This window comes from Carassius auratus, chromosome 8 (genome assembly GCF_003368295.1).
Source record: "Carassius auratus strain Wakin chromosome 8, ASM336829v1, whole genome shotgun sequence".
NCBI lineage: Eukaryota > Metazoa > Chordata > Actinopteri > Cypriniformes > Cyprinidae > Carassius > Carassius auratus.
In genome coordinates, this window is record NC_039250.1 from 21,201,508 (window position 1) to 21,222,134 (window position 20,627).

At 35.5% G+C, this 20,627-nt stretch overlaps 2 protein-coding genes across 3 annotated transcripts in view; both read right to left on the reverse strand.

Annotated features, from left to right (window-relative positions):
- LOC113107591 (sodium-coupled neutral amino acid transporter 5-like) overlaps window positions 1-3,407 on the reverse strand; it is a 10,657-nt gene extending 7,250 nt beyond the window's left edge. Inside the window, exons 1-2 of one of the 2 annotated variants that reach the window (XM_026270214.1) lie at window positions 3,278-3,406; window positions 1,255-1,411 (exon numbers count right to left, since the gene is read on the reverse strand). The gene's annotated coding sequence lies outside the window, so the exon portion shown is untranslated. Of the gene's footprint in view, window positions 1-1,254; window positions 1,412-3,277 lie in introns of both variants that reach the window. The other variant, XM_026270215.1, reaches the window with a different exon arrangement.
- LOC113107592 (sodium-coupled neutral amino acid transporter 5-like) overlaps window positions 1-20,627 on the reverse strand; it is a 44,099-nt gene that overhangs the window by 7,443 nt on the left and 16,029 nt on the right. Inside the window, exons 5-16 of the mRNA XM_026270216.1 lie at window positions 14,849-14,922; window positions 14,643-14,735; window positions 14,417-14,495; window positions 14,130-14,212; window positions 13,647-13,705; window positions 11,474-11,602; window positions 11,290-11,369; window positions 11,091-11,191; window positions 10,825-10,940; window positions 10,573-10,717; window positions 10,383-10,486; window positions 10,122-10,305 (exon numbers count right to left, since the gene is read on the reverse strand). Coding sequence (XP_026126001.1) covers window positions 10,204-10,305; window positions 10,383-10,486; window positions 10,573-10,717; window positions 10,825-10,940; window positions 11,091-11,191; window positions 11,290-11,369; window positions 11,474-11,602; window positions 13,647-13,705; window positions 14,130-14,212; window positions 14,417-14,495; window positions 14,643-14,735; window positions 14,849-14,922 — 1,165 coding nt within the window. The 3' untranslated portion in view covers window positions 10,122-10,203. The remainder of the gene's footprint in view (window positions 1-10,121; window positions 10,306-10,382; window positions 10,487-10,572; window positions 10,718-10,824; window positions 10,941-11,090; window positions 11,192-11,289; window positions 11,370-11,473; window positions 11,603-13,646; window positions 13,706-14,129; window positions 14,213-14,416; window positions 14,496-14,642; window positions 14,736-14,848; window positions 14,923-20,627) is intronic.

The following is a 20,627-nucleotide window of genomic DNA, read 5'->3' on the forward strand; positions in this document are numbered from 1 at the left end:
CTCATATACATACTCGATTACCATTTGTCAGGTGAATGGATAACTCTGCCTCCAAATTTGTAATTTTGTTTAAGCCACTGTTGTGTTTAGTTGGTGGGATGCTTAACCAGGAGGCTAAGGTTTTACTGGTTAGCATGGCCCTATGGTAACAGCTTTCTCTAAGTATTACAGGCCTATAGATCAGCTAACAATTAACAATTACAATCAAGTACTTAATATGTGATAAAATACATTACATTATTTAAAATGTATAGTAAAACATTTAGTTTGACAATGGGCACTTAAAAAAAAAAGTGGAAACAGTCATAAAAAATTGCCTTTTATTTCATTAATATTATATTTTCTTAAAAAACTGTTTACTTTTTAACAATTTGAAGCACTAAAGTGCACACTTTCACAAGGATAACTAAGCATGAAGCTATAGTGTTGATGGACACACACCACAGTGTTATTATTATAAATAAACCTAGAATTGTATGTGTATATCATATACTGTAGGCATCTTTTAGTACAAATAGCATGGCTGATGCAACTTTTCTTAATATTGCACTCTCAGCATGACAAGGAAACATTGTGAAAAATGTGCCAGCTCTACGTCAGGAATATTTAAGTCTTAACCTGCTATTCAGGATTCTGGCAGTAGCCTTTTAGGGAAAATGTCTGTATTCAATCTTTGCTTTATTTGGGTTTTGACTCATAATTCCCTGAATACTTTAAGTCTTGCCAAAGCTTGCCAAGCACAGAACTACAGTCTTTAGTGGTTAAGCTACTAGCAAAATAAGTTGGTGAAAATAAAATATCAGAAATTGATTTAGCTTTAGAGCCACAGATTAATCAATGCTCCATTTAAAACACTATATTGAAGACCACCATCATACTATGCACAATCTATTATGTGCTTGTTTAAAGTAAAAGCAAGAGAAGCGATATACAGTTCAACTGAAGTGTACTTTAACAGTGTACCATCATCCATAATGTAAAATATGTCTATGGAAAAGAGGTTAATGCAAAAGTTACTCATGACAAACCATCAATTCACTGCCAAAATGAACAACTAGTGTGAAATAATGCATGATGTGAATAAAACATCTTACAAAAACTGTAAACCAAGGGAAGTTAATCCTGTGAGGCAAGTTTTGGTCACATGACTCTGTCTGATGCAAGACTTTATCTGTATTGAAACAGAATGAACCTCCCTACACACCCTTATTCAAACACACGCTTGTATTCCAGCAGTAAAGAGAAAATACTCACCACTGTGGGTTAAAGAGAAACCTCGAGAGGTTTCAAAAGTCTCTAAGTGTAGCAACGTGGGATCCTGTGGTCAGAGAGTCCTCAATAATTCATTTGTTAATGTGTTAAGTGAAGCTGTCCAGATTGTGTGAGAACACATTCAGAGCTCACCTGTGTTCTGAGACGGGAAAGGGGAGGAGATTAACTACTGTGTGGAGGAGTGGACATGTGTCTGTGTTTAGGAACGCCCTGGTCTGAGGCTACCATCTTAAAACTCTCATTCACGTTAAAATTGTGAATCTGCAGTGGGTTTTTTATGTATGCATTCAAGTAAAATCTCAAATCCCTTTTGATAGTTTTATGTGGTTTTATGAACCAAAACAATTAATTTAATGTATGTCAATGTGAAAAGTGAAAGTCAATAAATTGTTTTAATCTTTAATAAAAATTTGCTTTTAATATAAAGTTATAGTTATCTATAGCTACATTTGGCTATTAAGAGACTAAAGAGACGTTTATTTAAAATGAAATAAAAAAAAGTATTGGCAATTTTTATTTCTTTTTGTAAATGCCCACTCAACAGGCACATGCACATTGTATTGGCATATATTAAGTCAGTCCCTTGATTATTTATCTATTAATTTATGACCTTTCCTATAACCACCTCACTATATTTGTTGAATAAAAAGAAATCTATCTCTCATTAATCTTTGTTATATAATAGGCTATTTGCAATAAAATCTTGAGCAATATATTTGACTAATTAAAATCATTAACCATGTGAGATGATAAATATTTGGCTGGCTAAATGTAAGCATGAAAAAATGTATTCACACACACACACACACACAAGATATTATGTCAATGTTTGCAGACACGTGGCCATTTGGTCACAAGTTTTTACTTTAAGCTATAATAAAAAAGATTGATTTAAAAAAAATGTTGTGCGTTTATAATCATCAAACAGGATGTTCTCACACAAAGACTAGCATCTTGACAGGAACTAGCTTATATAACACATGTGGGGCCTCACTCACAGCAAGATATTGTTTTAATACCTTGTGGGTAAAACAAAGCTTTACACAGGACTCAAAACACTAGATGTTTTAAAGTCTAATGGTCTTTACTTATTTTTGGAGGTAACATAATCTATTGTTATTTTCTGGTAACTTACCTAAGACATGTCAAACTCTGAGAAATTCAGTTGAACAATATCAATGATCCAACTCAAGATAAACTCTGTGATATCTCACAAGAACAGACTGTTCAAGAATTGCCTCTATCAACATTGACTGAAATGGTATAACCGGTCACAAAGTACCATTACGTACTGTTGACAATAAACACCTTTATGCCAAAGTGGAACTGAAATCCTACAGGTCTGATGTATTTTAAACCAGTAAAGTGACTTTTGAAGCTCTGACTATATGTGGAAAATAAAACAGTTGCAAGGAAATGTGATGAATCATATTTTATCTTATTCCATCACTTCAACCACTATTCACCCCACATCCTGTCCACACCTCAAGTGAATCCAGTGAAGCTGAAATTTGTGTGTGAGAATTTGAGTATAAGAGCAAAAAAACAAAAAATAAATATGCCAATTCATAATCCATATCAACCAAGTGCCACTGTAAACAAGGTATATTCAAATTTAAGTCTGTTTTAGAATCTATACATACTGTATATGCATGGATTGTCTGTACTACAGCTGCCATTACAATTACTGCATGAGAAATATACAATAATTATACAATGATTAAATTGAGAAACAGGGTAGATTCATGTGAACCTACAGACAGTTGTGTGATTGTTCTCTGGTCTGCTTCTGTCATGAATTATTGCTGCTTTCGACTATATAGAAGCCATATGGCACATGGTCTTTCTACTTCCTTCTCATGAATGGTGCTAACAATTCATCAAGAAACAAATGAATTATTAACTAGTGACTCTATATAAAGAAACCATTAGACAACTGTCCACTATGTTGTTTATACTGACATACTGTTGAGGGAATATCTGCTAGATAATGTAGTTTTCTTACCTTTTAATACTTTAATTAAAAATCTTCAATGCAGGGAACAAAAAGATCATCCAGGGTATATAAAAAGAGGAAAAATTATGGTTTGATATTCCTAGATGGTGTATGTCATCCAAAACAGACAGAAGGAGTGAAAGGGATTGAGATTTAAGGGAAGTTTTAAGCCACACCTTCAATTCTAAAAAAAAGAGCGGGACTTCTAGTTTGTCTTGCCCGCCTTCTCAAGTCAGTTGTTCTGAATCTCATTTCACTTTCTTTCTCTTTGTGTGTGCATACCTACAGCCCGGAAGCGAGTTAAATCAGACAAAACCTCATTATGAAGGAATTTGATTCTTGATTCTCGATTGGGAGAAAAAAATGGGCCATGTTCTCTGTATAATTAAGGGCATCATCCAGGAATTTGAACTTATTTTGTAAATGTTTATTGTGAGCATTCTACTCACACTACGCGGATGAGCATGCGCTTAGAATAAACAGATTATATCGTTCGCTACTGTGGATGCTATCATTATCTTAATACTTATTAAGATTAATTAAGCCACAACAAAACGAAATTCTTACAACACAACGAAATTAAGCCACAACACAATGGAAATGCTCCCGACCACTAGGGGGCAGTGCTGAAAGTTAAACACCGATATTTAATCGAGACTTTAATTGATAATATTTTCAGTTTGGACAGTTTAGGTCTGTTCTTACACAATGATTGTCCTCAGGGGTCTTTTTAAATCCAGTGCTGCACGGGAATCCATTGCTTGTTCCGTAGAGTTTCAAATTTAAAATTTTTCATCTTCCCCTGATTACTCTAAACGAATTTCATCGCACGGAGAAGAGCATTAAACGTTTCAAGTAACTTCAACAACTTTGGGGTAAATATTGTTCACAGGGCTCTCAAGTTTTGAACTGAGTTCAGAGTGAGATTTTGCCCGCGGTCGCGATGTCGGCAGGGGTTTGATGGGGACGGGTGTCTGATCTCATAAATGACACATATTCTTACAAATAAAATAATATTTATTTAATTCAGCATTTATTTGTGTGTGTGTGTGAGAGAGAGAGAGAGAAAAAATGGTCAGTGCTGTTTATAGTAGGTGTTGGTAGCTGGTTTTGAGGCCAGGGGTTGGTGGCTCCCATTTGAATCACTGTGGTTCCAGGCCAGCCATTTTTCACAGTTCCATCAAGTGCTAAACTGTTCCTGGTTTTGGTCTTGTTTAATCCCACCATGGAGAAAACCCTCTCAGCATAGGTATTTGAATGAGCAAGCACTAACACTAATGCAGCTATTTTAGAAATCCTCCCTGCTTATGTCCCTCACACCTTGATGGACACAGGAGTTATCTTGTCTGCAGACTAAGCACCAGTAAAAAGAGCTGGTGGTTCCCATTGTGATGAATGGCGATCGGGTTGACCACTCCTTCTTAAAGGAACACCTACAGGTGGCTGCTCTACATAACCCTCTCTTTTTCCCTGTTTCCAGTGGGTTCTCCACTGTTTCCTCTATGGTCCTCCACAGTCTCTTCCATGCACCCATCCTCTACTGGCACCCTAACTCCCTCCCCTACTGTATTCTCCACAGCCTCCTCCTCTGACCTAGCCACCTTTTTAGGGAGCTGGGCCCGCATTCATAAAGATTCTAAGAATCCTCTCAGAAAACTCTTAATTTAGCTTAAAAACTTTTACGTAGGAGTCTTAGCTTAAAAGCGATTCGGGACCGATCTGAGAGCAACTCTGAGTAAGGAAAAGACAAAAACGTTTATCTTAGTGAGGAGGCGGGGTTGAACCGGTTGCTATGTATGACACAATCTTTTGAAGACTCTGATTGGCTGGTTGTCCAAGAAGGAAAAAAAAGAGTGATTTTAAGTATAGGGTCTATTCTAATCCTCACTTTAAATTTACATGCGTAATTTTTCCTATTTGACCGTTCTCTCTCTCTCTCTCTCTCTCACACACACACACACACACACACACACACACACACACACACACACATTATATGTGTGTATATGAATTCTATTTTTTTATTTACCATGCTTTTAATTTCCTATAAGGTATTTGATTGGCTTAGAATGATAAAAATTGTTCCACTCTTTCCAATTACAGTGATTGCCGTCCTATGTAAGTGGCGGTTTGAGTGTTGGTTTTAATGTATCAAACATGGAATCAAAGCCAAGAAGAGCGAGAAAGCCAATCTGGACAGAGGAACAGTGTTTACTGTTAGCCCAGTTAGTGGATGAACACAAGGCCATTCTTAAAGGAAAATTCAGACACAGCAAGGGACAAGAAGCAGACATGGGAGCGTATAGGACAAACTATTAACGGTTCATTCCCCCTGCTTGTGTTCACCTATAAGCCTGCTATATTCATAAATGCAGTTTTTTGAGCCTGCAAGGTGGGAATCTCCAGTGGAAACTAAATGAACTGTGACACAATAAGATGTTCTGAAAGTGCTGTAATTGTTTGTGTGATCACTGCTTACAGAAGATTGTGACAGACCCAAATCATCACTATTGCATTGTTGCATGTTCCCAGTTGCCAAATATCGTAATGTAGTGATTACTTTAATTTATATATTAAATTATATTATATTAAATTATTATATAATCTATACCGTCTTATTAACTCATTGTCATCCATTGTCTGCAACACATTTCTTCTGCCTCTTCATCTTTCTGCCATTTTCTCCTCTGCTAAAGAAACTCTTAAGCCTCTTAAAAGTCCTCGTCTGTGCTCATAACAAATTTTACCTTAAGACCTCTTTTAAGGGATAAGATGCTTTCTGAATTAATTTTTTCTTTACTAGGATTTTTTTCTTTAATTTTAAAAGTAAACGCCCACATTTCTAAGAATTTTCTTAGAATTTTGTCACTAGGAGCTACTTTTTGCATTAAGATTCTTTATGAATACGGGCCCAGATCTTTTAGAACAAAGCATGAAAGATTGCTCCTTTGCCTCTTCCCTGACATCTTTGAAATAGACGAATGCAATAATCAATATTATACATTGGATAAAATATAATGAAATAGCCTAGGCAAAACGTTTTGAAAATGGGGACCAGGATGAGGTGCAGTAAAAATAAAAGGAAAGAAAAATTTTTTTTTTTTAAAAACTATTATGGATACTGCCATACAAGTATTATGGATAGGCCTATTATAGAAGTCTCTTATATAAAACTGTCAGAGTAGCCCCGCATCCTCTTCAACGTGTAACTTTGGCAATAAAAAAATAATAGTGGGCTAATAATAGGCACAAAAGCTACGGCCGACCACGTATAATGGCCAAAATTGCGTGCGTGTCGGGGTCATAATAACCATCAGACCAAAACATATCTTAGACTGTTTTTAAAAAATGTTAAATTAATATATTGATAAAAAAAAACATATAGTGAAAATCTGTGTCATTGTCTTGACAAGTCTGTAACCGTAACGTTACCTACTTCAGCGAGCGTCTGGATCTGTGTTGCACACGAGCCTGTAAAAATCTTACCCGGATACAGCAATGCTATTTTCTGATTGGCTGATCGGTAGCTATATTTTTTTTATTCGATTAGCAGGTGCGTGTCAGGGCCTTCGGGGAACTCACTTGATTCCTCTACGTTACCTGTTTCACTGTTTAAAAAAATAGCGCCGCAACTTGGTGGGCGTTGTCCTCGTAATGTCTCTGCGTGAGAAATACAAGGTGTGGCGTGTGAGCGTGTGAACGGGTTGAAATGCGTGAGTCTCACGCCCAATGCGTGAGACTTGAGAGCCCTGTGTTCAATTGTCTTCTTGCAAATCTAGCTAATAAGGCTGATACCTCTGCCGATTTTATCAGCACAAAAATAGCAGGGCTAAGATAGAGTTTAGCTTTAAACTCCTTCCTCCTCATCTTTTTATAACTCCTAAGAGATATTAGAAATAACAGCAGGTCTCCCGGTAATCCACTTTTATTTGCATTGGTGGTTCTGATAGGTGTTTGCTGTGATAGGAACTTGTTCACTTGATATGAATTATTTTAAATACGTTACTGTTGCGATTTTTAGATTGCCATGTATCGTAGTAAATCTTTAAGGCCCACACCAAACGATAAAGATAACGATTAAGATTTAATGTTATAGTTTTAAAAATTGTTCTCAGTATAAAAAAAGAGTCCACACCACTGCTATAATGATAAAGACATAGAGAAACAATATCATTGGAATCCGTTTCAGAATTTTTTTTCAGCTGATAAACGATTAAAAACATTGACAAGCCAATCAGAATCCTGCTATAATGAGCTTGAGAATTGAAAGCAGCGGACGAGCGTGCGCTAAACAGATTATATCGTTCGCTGCTGTGGACGCTATCATTATCTTTATAATTATCATTCATTGTATGAACTGGGCTTTAGTCAACAGTTTCTGACATATGGATATTTACATGAGCAACAAGTCAATCTTTTGTTCTTTATCTGGCTCGGGATTTACATTTAGATCCAGAACACCTGAAAAGATATAGTGCCAAGTTTGCCAATCCCCTCAGAGGACACCTCAGATGATGCTAACCCTGAAACAACATTCAGAACTACCAAATTTTGCTCTAAGTTTGATTATATAATAATTGCTTCTAATAGTGTTCATCGTCTGTTTGATTACATATTTTATTAATTTTCCATAGGCTACATTTCTGCCATATGCACATAAACTGACAGTCACCACTGATAAGCTACTACTAAATATTGTCGAAACTTAATTTGCTTTTGCAAAGTTGCTTTGCAACGATTTGTATTGTAAACTTGAAATTTATTATGAATTTTTAGGTGTTAATCATTGTTATTACTTACTGGAATCCACCCCATGTGAGTAACATCTGTGTGATAAGAACCAAAACACATGCACAATTATAAATTATAAACAGCACAAATTTCATAAACACTTATTAGGGTCCATGAACCACTGGCTCATGTAGAAAATTCAGTGATACTGTAGCTACAGTTTCAATGTATCTTCGGTAGACCACTATACAGTCTATGCTAATAATCCACGTTGGTGTGACCTACTGTACATCAATGTTGCCATCCAATTTTCCGGGAATGTTGCTAAAAGCAGGTAGATTTGTTGTTAAAAGTTGCTACTTGTACCTAACCGATCAACAATAATAGGAACAAACTAACAATGTTAGGAATAAACTAACAATAACAAAAAACTATTGCAGCTAGCAACTTGATTCACGTGTCATCTAGGCACTTCTGTTCAAGTCTCTACAAACTGATGTGCTGCCTGGCTGGCTAGCTCATCAATGTTTTTTTCTTTTCTTTTGTGTAATTTAGATGGAAAATATATGCCTTTTTGTAATTTGATTCAATTTTCAAAAGTTGATAAGTTGCCAAAAAAAAAAAAAAAGTAAACTCTAGGTGCCTTTTAAAATATTCGATTATATCGATACGCCAACAGGTGGCGACAAATTATTGTCTGAGCGAGTCAATGAATCATTCAATGAACCAGAATCATTTAGTCAAACGATTCAGACACATTTGGGAATTAAATTAACACTAGTCTTATGTTCCTGATGTTGCAAATACATAACATATATGTATTTTGGTCAGATTCTTTTTTTAGTACAATATAGTTGTAATGTAATAAAACCAGTCGTTTTTACACAACCTTTCTACTTTATTATTCAGGATCAATGTGTTCAACAATGAATACATGTATTTCTAAACATTAATCATTGTGGAATGCTACCGTGGTTGCCATTTATTTAATGTAAGGCACTTTATAAAAACAATCATGGGGAAATGTGAATTAAATTAAATGCAAAACTATTAATAAGCTTCCCACTAATTATTGATAAATTCAGGATTACGTTTTATTTTCGATCACCATTCAAGCCCAATCAGAGCAGAAAAAGACTGTAGAATATGTACACAGAATAATATACACTTATTTACAATAATTATTGGAAGGTTTCTTCCATTCCACAAACAATATGTATATAAAAAAACTATACAAAACAACCATACATGTTGACATTTATGATAAAGTAGTTGTAATGACCAGCAGGAAACAATTTTAGTCCTGGTCCATGTAAAATCACAGATACTGATGAGAAGTATTGCAGATGGGCATAGTATGACCACAGGGACATTTCAGTGAGCTTATTATTGATGATTAATTCTGCAGACCTATCAATACTGTGTTATACTGTAGTGACCTTTCACAAGAAAAATAAAAATAAAATAAATTATTAACATTCATTGTAAATATAATAATTATTAACATTTCATTGTTAATAATCTGGCCCATTTCTGGAGTGGAATTTTTTGTCACTGAATCACAACATTTCACCATTAACCACAATTATTTTTTTCCCTAAGTTTGTTAAAAGTATTCTCATTTTCAAGATGTTCAAAAAGTATTATTATTATTCAACAAACAAAATGACATACAACATGAAAAATCCCCAGCAGTGTCATGTGTTTCTGGAATACTGCTACATATTTATATTCCTTCTTCTCTGGGTAAAGAAATGTTGTCATATGATGGTGATGAGAACTGCACTAAACACTAATTGTTTACTAAAAGACATCTTGTACTGTAGATTTCATTTTTCTGATGTAACGACAAAAATATACCAATAAAAACAATCCATTAACTTCAGTTTCATCACAAAACGGTACACTCTTCCTTATTAAAGATTGTTATAAGCTGCTTTTAGGAATGTTGAATAATCAAACTGCCCATTATTCATTTAAAAATGAAATTAACTGAACTTCACATTCAGTGGGGTGCAAAGGTTTAAGACCAAATTTAATATGTGGGATACAAAATCAAAATTACCTGTTTATTGTTTAAGGATTAGTTGTTTGATATCTAACAAATTAAATGAAACTGAACCTGATGCAGACGTTGCAGGTTCAAGAGTTTTGTGTTCTGTATTAGATTTGGTCTTTAATGTTTGGAATCCGGTGGTGCTCTCTCAGTGGCCACCCGACATCTTCTTCCCGGTGACCCACTCGATTATGATGAACGTAATGCTCATAGTCATGAAGATGAAACCCAGTGTCACAAATGCAATCGCCTGGAAAACATAACACAAAGTGAGAAAAAAAGCCATAGGTCTGTGAATGTTCTACTTACATTCTGTCTGATTCTCACCTGGATCTTTGGCCGAGATTTCAACGGCTCCTTTTCTTCAGGGACGATGTAAATGTAGAATATTCCCGGAAGAATAAAAATGAGGCTGGGAGCAGATGTGGCACCTAAAACAAAATTCATTCAGCTCAGTTCTGTATTTTTATTATGTTCATGTGATAATTAAATCCTCTATGTGGCAGATCTGACTTACCGATGAAGCCGAAGATGTCACGAATGTTGGGCACAAAAATGACGAGCAGGTTGACTAAGAAGAGGAGGCAAACAGTGATGGAGATGTGACGCACCCAGTGGAAAGGTTTATCTGGGAAAAGAAGCTGCAAAACAGCACGACGAATCTAGAGAAAAACAATGAAGTACTGTCAACACTCGACCAGTACGATAATGAGGAATTGTGTGCATGCAATAACTAATGAGCGAGGAAAACTAGAAAAAATTTAAATACCGGGAAAAGGACCACGGGAATGGTCAGTGTCACTGCTATCACCACAGCCAGCCGAACACACAGCATCAGGGTGTCATTTTTATTGTACATATTCAGAAGCTCAGACTCCACATTTCCTGCACATATGTAGCCACACAGTGATTGTTCGAACTCAAATATCACAAACCTTGAAATTCTGGTACTTTATTATTTACCATGGTTTATTTTAAATGCCATAGTTTTAGGTACTGTACAGGTTTTTTTTTTTTTTGTAAACTTTCTCTTACCATAGAAGGTGAGGTAGCCAAAGATGGCAGTCAGTAGGTACATGACTAACACGGCCAAAATAGAGATATTAGCAACTTTTTGCATGCGTTTCTTGCTTGGACTAAAATAAGGAGACAAAAAAGCAAACATAGCAGTACATAATAAAGTAATTTTTCAAAAATGCAATGTGATTGAACAAAAATGCAGATCCAGTCTTACTTTTTGAGTTCTGTGTAAATGGGCAACACTGCAGGGTGACACACAAAAGCAAACACAATAATGGGAATGGTAAAAGCAGTCTGTAATGAATAATAAAAAAAAGAGATTAAATTATTAATTCACTGCGTTTAATGTGAAGCTAAAATTACACATATTTGTCTGATTTGCACTTTATATCTCTAACCTCTGGGTTGATAGTTATAAGTTTAGCTTCACACATGTCATCGGTGGAGTTGTATATGCTTTCAGTGGGCACAGTTTTGTTATAGGTGTGTTCATCAGGACACTCCGAGACAAACTTCTTGTAGATGACCTAATAAGACACAATAGAGAGAGATGGTTTTATATGTCCCAACTACATGTCAGTCATTATTAATGTAGACGTGTGTGCAGTGTTAATTTTGACAGCAAATTCGGATTTAGTCTTAGTCTTAGTCTTTTGAATAACACACCATTTAGTTTTAGTCACATTTTAGTCATCTGAAATGTTTTAGTCTTAGTCTAGTTTTAGTCGACTAAATATCATAAGAGTTTTAGTCTTAGTCTAGTCTTAAGTCTTTTAGTCTTAGTCTAGTTTTTTTTTAGTAGAACAAAGTCAACTTAGTTGACCTGACTAAATGTTTCCATTAGTCCGTTATGGAATGGTATTTATAAAATAAACATAAGGCCTGCTCTCAATGAAAAATATACATGCTCTCTGAAAAAGATATGCATTCGTCCTGAATGATATGCAATGCATATGACATTCTTTCAAGATGAAGTACAGTATTATTGAAATAGACAACCACCTATATTATATTTGTATTGTATGTTCATTCTATTTCTTTATTTGTGCTATTTACACAAAGTTTACATTTTTTTAAGTTTGTTTTTGTTCATTTAAAATAGCACTGCATAGTCTTCACTGTAAAATAAAATACACAATCAAACCAAAATGTATTCAGACACCTTCAACGTTTCTTACAATATCACAGTTTATTTGCTGTAGTTTAGAAATTGGTAATAAAATATGACAATAACTCAGGGTTAAACTGTGTCAGAACAACAAATTCATCTTGATAATGTCTGATGCAATGCTTAATTTGGTTCAGTCTGTGGTGTGAAAAGGTTGCATTAGAAATTAAAGAAAGAAACACTTAAGCAAAACATGCTCAGGTCCCTAATATATATTTTTTTTTTTAGTCACTAGTAAAACAATATAATCTATTCTATCTGATTTTCGGATTGACTTTGGATAAATTCTTGTTAAAACTACAAAGTAATTCAATCAAGAGCAGTGAGTGATTTACTTTCATTTTCATACAGTAAAGACACTGACAGCAGAGCTAGTAAATTAGGCGCGGTCACTTTAAGAGACAAATGCATCCATTATAAAGATACACATCCGATTTCTTTCCAACTCTTTACTTTCACTGAAGACATAACTACAGACTTTTTAGAACACACTTTCCAAGACGGCTATTTCGACATATTTAGTATGTATTTGTTGTCGGTACAAAAGCAAGAAGACTTTGAGACGCGTCTCATCTTGCTCCCTGAACACCAGAACACCGCGCTGCTGAATTGAGCTCTTTCACTTTTCGCTCTTTTTCTTATGTTTATTTAAAATGCGATTTGTATTTGTTCGTTCAGGTGCAGGAGGACGCAAACGTCCTGAAGGAGAGCTCGATTCAGTGTTACGCGAGTAACCAGCTGCTCTGCTCAGTTCAACTTTCCCGCATCGCGGGGCTGAAGCCAACTTGATGTGTTGAATGCTTGGAGCACGTTATAAAACGTATTCTTAAAATACACATTTATGTTTTAATAAATGCTCATATTAAAACATAGCATTACACATAAGTAGGTACAAAAATAATCAGTGATACATTTACGACCCCATAAAAATTTGGGTCGCAATGGCATTTCAAAAGGTTGCAGTGTAGTTCCCTGTGTAAACAACTTAACTGTTATGAAAACGGCCTCGAAACTGTGCGAATTTCTGCAAACTCATCTTTGTTCTCTTTTCTGTGTAACTGCTGCTTTGTTTAGCTGTTGCGCTTGCATTTGCGCGGCTTTTTAAAATGGCTCGGCTGCTTCTGCATAGATCAACCTACCCTCAAAGATTCGCACTGATTGGATCTCTTCTCCATTCGTCCCTCCCATATATTTTCGTCTCATTTTTATTCGTTGACTAAAGTGTCAGTTATATTTCGTCACGTTTTTCGTCATCATATCTGACTTTTTATTTAGTTTTTATTTAGTTTTCGTCCGTGAAAAAGGTTAGTTGACGAATATTTTTCGTCATAGTCTTCGTCAACGAAATTAACACTGCGTGTGTGTTTATACTGTATGTAGGTGGAAGTCTAAAGTGGACTTACAGCTATAAGGAAAAAGACCATGCAGCTGAGGGAGAAACCACTGGTGTAACCCAGATACCCTAAAATAAATGCAGAAATACATAATAAATGCATTTACATTCATGTCATACCAGTTTGAATACATTTTTAAGCTCAACTGGTAGATACTGATGAAATGTGTAGCTATAATAAAGGCCTTTATTACACCCTACCCAGTCATGTTAGCAACCTGCTTTCTGTTGTATATTGTGCCGAATTCACATGACCATCTTGAAAATGAGTGAAATCTGGTTAAAGAACATTTTCCAAACACAATTGTGTTGGTTCCTTCACCTGTGAAATTTCGCTGAGCAATGACTTCTGAATTTAAAAGCATCGTTTGGTGCACTCAACAGTCCTTAGTGCAGATATTTGATTGTGATTATTATGAAATATAACGGAATGATAAATGTCAGAGGGAGAAAACTTAATGAAAGAATGTGAGGAAAGGAGGCAGGAACCTACCAAGTTGTTTCAACAATGCCAGGGGAAGAATGACCAAGACACTGACGATAATGATGAGATACCTCCCGTCAACAAGCCAGGAACTGACAAAGAGAATAAATGTAAATGTTTTACACCACATATCATGTCAGACCTCGAAATAGTATATAATCTATAGTGCAAAATATTTCTCACTTATTTAAGATCAATCTTATTTATTTTATCTTTTTCAGAATCTTAAAAGTTTTACAGTTCTGAACCTCCCTGTATCCGGCACATCAGGATCAGTATTGTGTTCTGGTACTCACTCTATCGAGTTATCTGGCAGAAAACCCTGAATAATATGAGGTAACTCTATTTTCACAATGAACAGGTAACTGGACATTCCTGAAAGTAAGAAACACAGTGTTGTAGTACATCTGTATTCAGTGCTCATATTGCTTAAAGTGCTTATCCCTGACTTTGCTTTATCAGCTGTCATGTCTTTTTGACATTGTGGGTACCTACTGAAATGTATAATATATAAAATTTTACCTCCAGTGTTATGCATTATTATAATGCATGCTGCTAATATTTTCCCAGGTTGACCAAATGCATGGTTCCCGAGCTGTTCATATGCACGGATCCCTACACACACAAACAAACAGAATGGAAAGTTCAGAAAAAAGTCAAGATACATTTTAACATAGGGTGTGATGTTATCAGGATTGTCTTGAAGATAAAAAGAAAAAGTTCCTCACCAACCACTCCTGCACACTCCAGAAGCAGGTGTATGGAGTAGGCAGAGAGAACAGCGATGAATAGCAACAGGATTCTGCAAACAGGTTAAACAAATAATGAAACCAAGCAACAACAGCAAAAAGCAACTTCCCATGTGGACAGTGAGAATAGTCCACCCAAAATGATTTTCATCTTAATATAACCACCTCATTTTGTTCCAAACCTGTACATCTTTCTGTCTTTGGTGGAGTAAAAAAAAAAGAGTTCCAAAATAAAATCCACTGACAATTTAATAGCCTGTGTAGATGGATATTCAGTGAATTCTTTTCCCCACAAAATTATTTCTAATAGATTGACAGACTCATCAGCCGGTCATTTGACTTTCAGTATTGCTAATTTACGTAATCATGATTAGGCGGCACAAACTGCAGTTTGATCGGGATATTTTCATCAGTCGACAAGGAGATGACAGAGACACAAATCTAACTTCTAATCTCATTAATGATGCATTAGACAAGCTGGGAGTGCATTTCTAACAACAACACCATCTCTCTCTCTCACACACACACACACACACACACACACACACACACACACACACACACACACACACACACACACACACAAACACAAACAAACACACACACAAACAAACACACACACAAATAACTCCATAGTAAAGGCATGCAAAACAGTAAGTCAATGACATGTTCTATTTGCTAACACTTTCCCCTATTTGCATATTGCAGATTTTTTTGACTGGCAGGAAGTTTTTTTTTTTTTTTTTTTGTAGTTTTAGCTGTTGAAATAGAAACTATACTAAAAAAACTTTTTTCTTCTCTATCACAGTCTAGTCTAGCACAGTCTAGCCATCAAGACCGGCAGACACGAGTTACCCGGTTACCCAGAGAGCAAAGAGTATGTGCTCACTGTCAGACAGGAGAGATCGAGACAGAGACACACTTCCTCCTTCCCTCTCAGAAATACATGTCCATAAGAGACCTCTACTTTAACAAATTCACCAACTTAATAAAGAACTTTACAGCCAGAAACAGAACAAATAAAGATACTACTAGGAGAGGGACACACGCCAGCATTGGCTGCGAGATACATGTGGACGTGCCACAGCCTGAGAGACAGTAGGTGAACGTGTGTTTGTGTGTGTGTGTGTGTGTGTGTGTGTGACCTCAGTGTGTTACCTTACTGTGCACCACAGTGATCCTAAATATGTTTGTGTGCTTCAATGTAAGTTAAAGACTGTGGTATCAAATGTTCAAACATTTTAATTTGTTACAATTGAATATTCTAAGATATAATATTCTAAGTTGTAATATTCAGTTCAATTACTGTGATGTTAATTTATTAGGGGCCAAGCACCGAAGGTGCATAGGCCCCTATTTTATCCATTAGGATTCTTCTTATTATTATTCTACCTTTTTCTTCCGCCGCAAGTCTATGGCAGCCCATAGAACCGACTTTGAGAAAGCTGTATAATTTGGCACACTGATAGAGGAAAGTCCCAACATTAACTATAGCAAATTTGAAGTCTCTAACTCTGTAGGTGTTCAAATTTGAAGTCTCTAGCGCCACCACTTGTCCAAAATTTCAAAATTTTTATGCTATTAACTTTTGAACTGTAAGCCAGAAAATGAAATTTTCCTCTGAATCCTTGGCTCATGCCAAGTCGAAGGAACCCCAAAATTAGAAATTGGAAAAAAAAAGTTTTTCTAAAAACCTACTTTTTCGAACTCGTCCTAGACGGTAAGTCAAATTTTCACGAAAATTGGCTCAGATCATCTTCAGACAATGCTGGAAAAAAGTTCAAGTTCAAGGAATTAAAGTTGATTCGTCCAACCATTCTCAAATGACAAGTGAACAAATTTGACGAAAGCATGCAAAAATGCATGTGAGGCTATATCTCGGCAACGGTTTGGCATATTGAGACCAAACTTGGTGTGTGTTATAATAACCATGATTTGAGAGGGGGTCTTGGCAAGATGGCGGATTGAGTAGTCAAGTTGTTTCGTGCTCTCACAAAATTTCCCAAGTTAGTTTAGCTTGATAAGTTTTTTTCCACCTCCACCTGCTAATACACATACCCGAAGTTGTGGTGCCGATATGGAAGATCACTGTTACGAAATGGAAATAGCAATAGGTTCGAGCAAAAGGGAGAGAGGAACCGATTCTGATCCACCCACACCGAGTAAACCCCAAAAAGGGAAAAAGGCTAAAAAACCAACAGAGTGTGAGGAAAACGAGGTGCCCAATTCGGCTATTTTGGATGCAATTAAAGCCCTTGGAACTAAGGTAGATTTACAGCACGAAGAATTAAGCACGCAAATGAAGCAGCACAGTGCGATGATTGCAAGCGTTGCTAAGTCCTTCCAAATAAATGCGCAGGAGTTACGAGAATGCAAAGACAAAATTAAAATGATGGAGAAACAAATTGAAAATCTATCCGAAGTCAATAATGATCTGAAAATTCGTGTGCTGGAAGAGGAAAGATACAAGAGGAGATGGTGTCTTCGCATAAAAGGTCTCAAGGAGAACTCAAACGAGCGCATAAGAGAGGATGTGATTCAACTTCTGGGCAAGATAACGCCTGAGTTTGCTTCTACTATGGAGGAGGCTGTGGATGTCGTGCATCGGGTGGGAAGAAAGGAGACCGGTCGTTCGAGAGAGGTGATCATTCTTTTTACCCGCAGATTGGTGCGGGACGAAGTATGGAAGAGAACCAAGTCGTCAGCAGTGTGCAAAGAAGCTGGCATCCGTTTTGCCGAAGACCTGACGAAAGAAGATAGACTGTTGAGAAGTGAATTATGGCCAAGAATCGCACAAGCCAGAAAGGAAGGCAATGCGGCTGGGTTTAGAGGTCCATTTGGGTATATAGAGGGTAAACGTATCACTTAAAAAGGGTATTGACTGCTTCTCTTTGATATGAGGTGAGGTGGGGTGATAAAGGAATGGGATTCAGTTTTTTCTATTCCACAAACGCTAAACGTAGTTTACATCTTTATTTGGATTTAAATTTTTAATTTTTGTATTCAATTTTTTGTTTTATCTGTTTAATTGTTCATGTTCGTGTTAAAATCTGATATCTCATTTTCTTCTTTAAATTGTAGGGGTTTAAAGGACTCAGTTAAGAGAAAGGCAATTTTCTTATTTTGCAAAAGTCAAAAATCACATTGTTTTTTTCTACAAGAAACACATTCAGAGTTGGCAGATGTTACCTTTTGGAAAAAGCAGTGGGGGGATGTTATGTTATTTAGTCATGGTTCAAATCGGTCTGCAGGGGTCGCTATATGCATGAATAAATGCCCAGGCAAGATTATTACACACAGGGCTGATGTTAATGGCCATTGGCTTGCAGTGGTCCTATACTTAGACGACATATTTTTCATTTTAGTTAATGTGTATGGGTATAATGTTCAAACCCAGAATAAAGGCCTGTTGGAGACAATAACAAATGTCATAAGTGACCTAAAAACTAGTTACCCTACAGATTATATTTTAATCGGTGGCGATTTTAACATGTCACCAGATGATTACATGGATAGACAACCGTCTAAATTTGATATTTCTCATGCTAACAGTATTATTCAAAATTTCTGCTTATCCAATGGATTAATTGATATTTGGAGAAACTTAAACCCCACTGCCAGACACTTTTCGTGGTTCAAACCGAATGCCACTTCAAAGTCAAGAATTGATTATTGGCTCGGATCTGAATCTCTTTCAAGTAATGCGACTAAGTGTAATATTTCAGGTGCCCCCTTAACAGATCATTGTGTGATCAACTTAATCTTAGAACAAAGAAATAAACCTTGTAATACTAGAGGCTATTGGAAATTTAATGCAGATTTGTTGAATCATACTGATTTTTGTACATATATTAAAAAAATAATTGCTGAATTTAAAGTAAAAAAGATGCCAAGTGGTATTAAATGGGAGTATTTAAAACATAAATTAAGAGAATATTTAATGACCTTTAGCAAAAATCTGATGAAAAAGAAACGTAAAAAAGAATTCCAGTTAATACAAGATATTAATAAATGCTGTTGTCAACCTAACATGTCAGATGAAGATAAAGAAAAACTTATTAAGCTTCATTCCATTCTAGATGAATTCTATATTAAAAAGGCAAAAGGGGCATATGTGAGATCCAGAGCTAAGTGGCTGGAAGAGGGGGAAAAAAATAGCTCATACTTCATTAATTTGGAGAAAAGACGACAAGAAAAAAATTCGATCAGTAGTTTAATTGTGAACCAAGTAGAACAATTAAATCACAACTTGATAGTAAAAGAGGTGTTTAAATTTTACTCCAATTTGTATTCCTCTTCTTTTTCCTCTATTAATTCAAATTCTTTTTTTCAGATGATAAAAAATAATATACCATCTATTGATAGTGTATTTAAAGAACTATGCGATTCAGACCTAACCTTACAAGAGCTTGATGCGGCGATTAAACAGAGTAAACCTGGTAAATCACCGGGTCCTGATGGGTTAACCACAGATTTTTATAATTTTTTTTGGGATGACCTAAAATATCTTTTATTTGAAGCCTTACAAGAGTGTATAAATAATATTGAATTATTGCCAACTATGAAACAAGGGCTTATAATTTTGATACCAAAGCCAGGAAAAGATAAAAGGATATTAGATAATTTACGCCCCATAACACTACTTAATACTGATTACAAACTGTTTACTAAAGCACTGGCTTCCAGATTGAAAACAGGAATATCACAAATTATTAGTGTGACCCAATCAGGATTCTTGAAGGATAGGTCAATTCATAATAATATCAGGTTAGTTTTTGATTTGGTTGAATATGGTCATTTAATTGAAGAGGATGGTTTAATTTTATTTCTGGATTTCTATAAGGCATTTGACATGGTGGAGCATTCTTTTATTTTTCAAACTCTTAAACACTTTGGTTTTGGTCCTAAATTTATTAGTATTGTTGGAATGCTTTATAAAGATATAAACAGTTCTGTAGCTCTTACTCAAGGTACATGTCCAAGATTTGAGGTTAGAAGAGGCATCAGGCAAGGTTGTGGATGTTCTCCTTTATTATTTATTATGGTAGCAGAAATGTTGTCTATTTTACTCAAAATGGGAACCATATTAGGCATTGATTTTGAAGGTAATAATTTTATTGTCAGTCAATTTGCTGATGACACTACTCTTTTTTTAAGAAATGAACAGCAAATACCCCTAGCACTTCAGTTAATTAAGTTTTTTTCAGAAGCTTCAGGTTTAAAGCTAAATATGTCAAAATGTGAGTTATTGGCCATTCATGATCATCCTAATGTAACATTATACAATATCCCAGTGAAAAATGAAGTCAAATATTTAGGTATCTGGTTATCTAAGAGGATGGATAATTTAGAACATTTAAATTTTGATAAAACTTTGGATAATTGTAAATTAATAATGAATACTTGGCTGCAGAGAGACATAACAATTTTTGGAAGAATTGTATTGACAAAAGTAGAGAATCTTTCTAGATTCATCTATCCATGTTTCTCTTTATCAGTTTCTGCAAAAAGGATAAAGGCAGTTAACAAATTAAACTTTGATTTTATATGGAAAATGAAAAGTCATTATATACGTAAAAGTGACATGATTAAAGATTATGAAGAAGGAGGTCTTAAAACAATTGACTTTGATATTATGAATGGGGTCATTAAACTTAGATGGTTGCAGGCTTTCATTAATGATAAGTCCTCTTTCTGGTTTGAGATTCCTACTATCGTATTTAATAAATGTGGTGGCATAAGTTTTCTGCTGCAATGT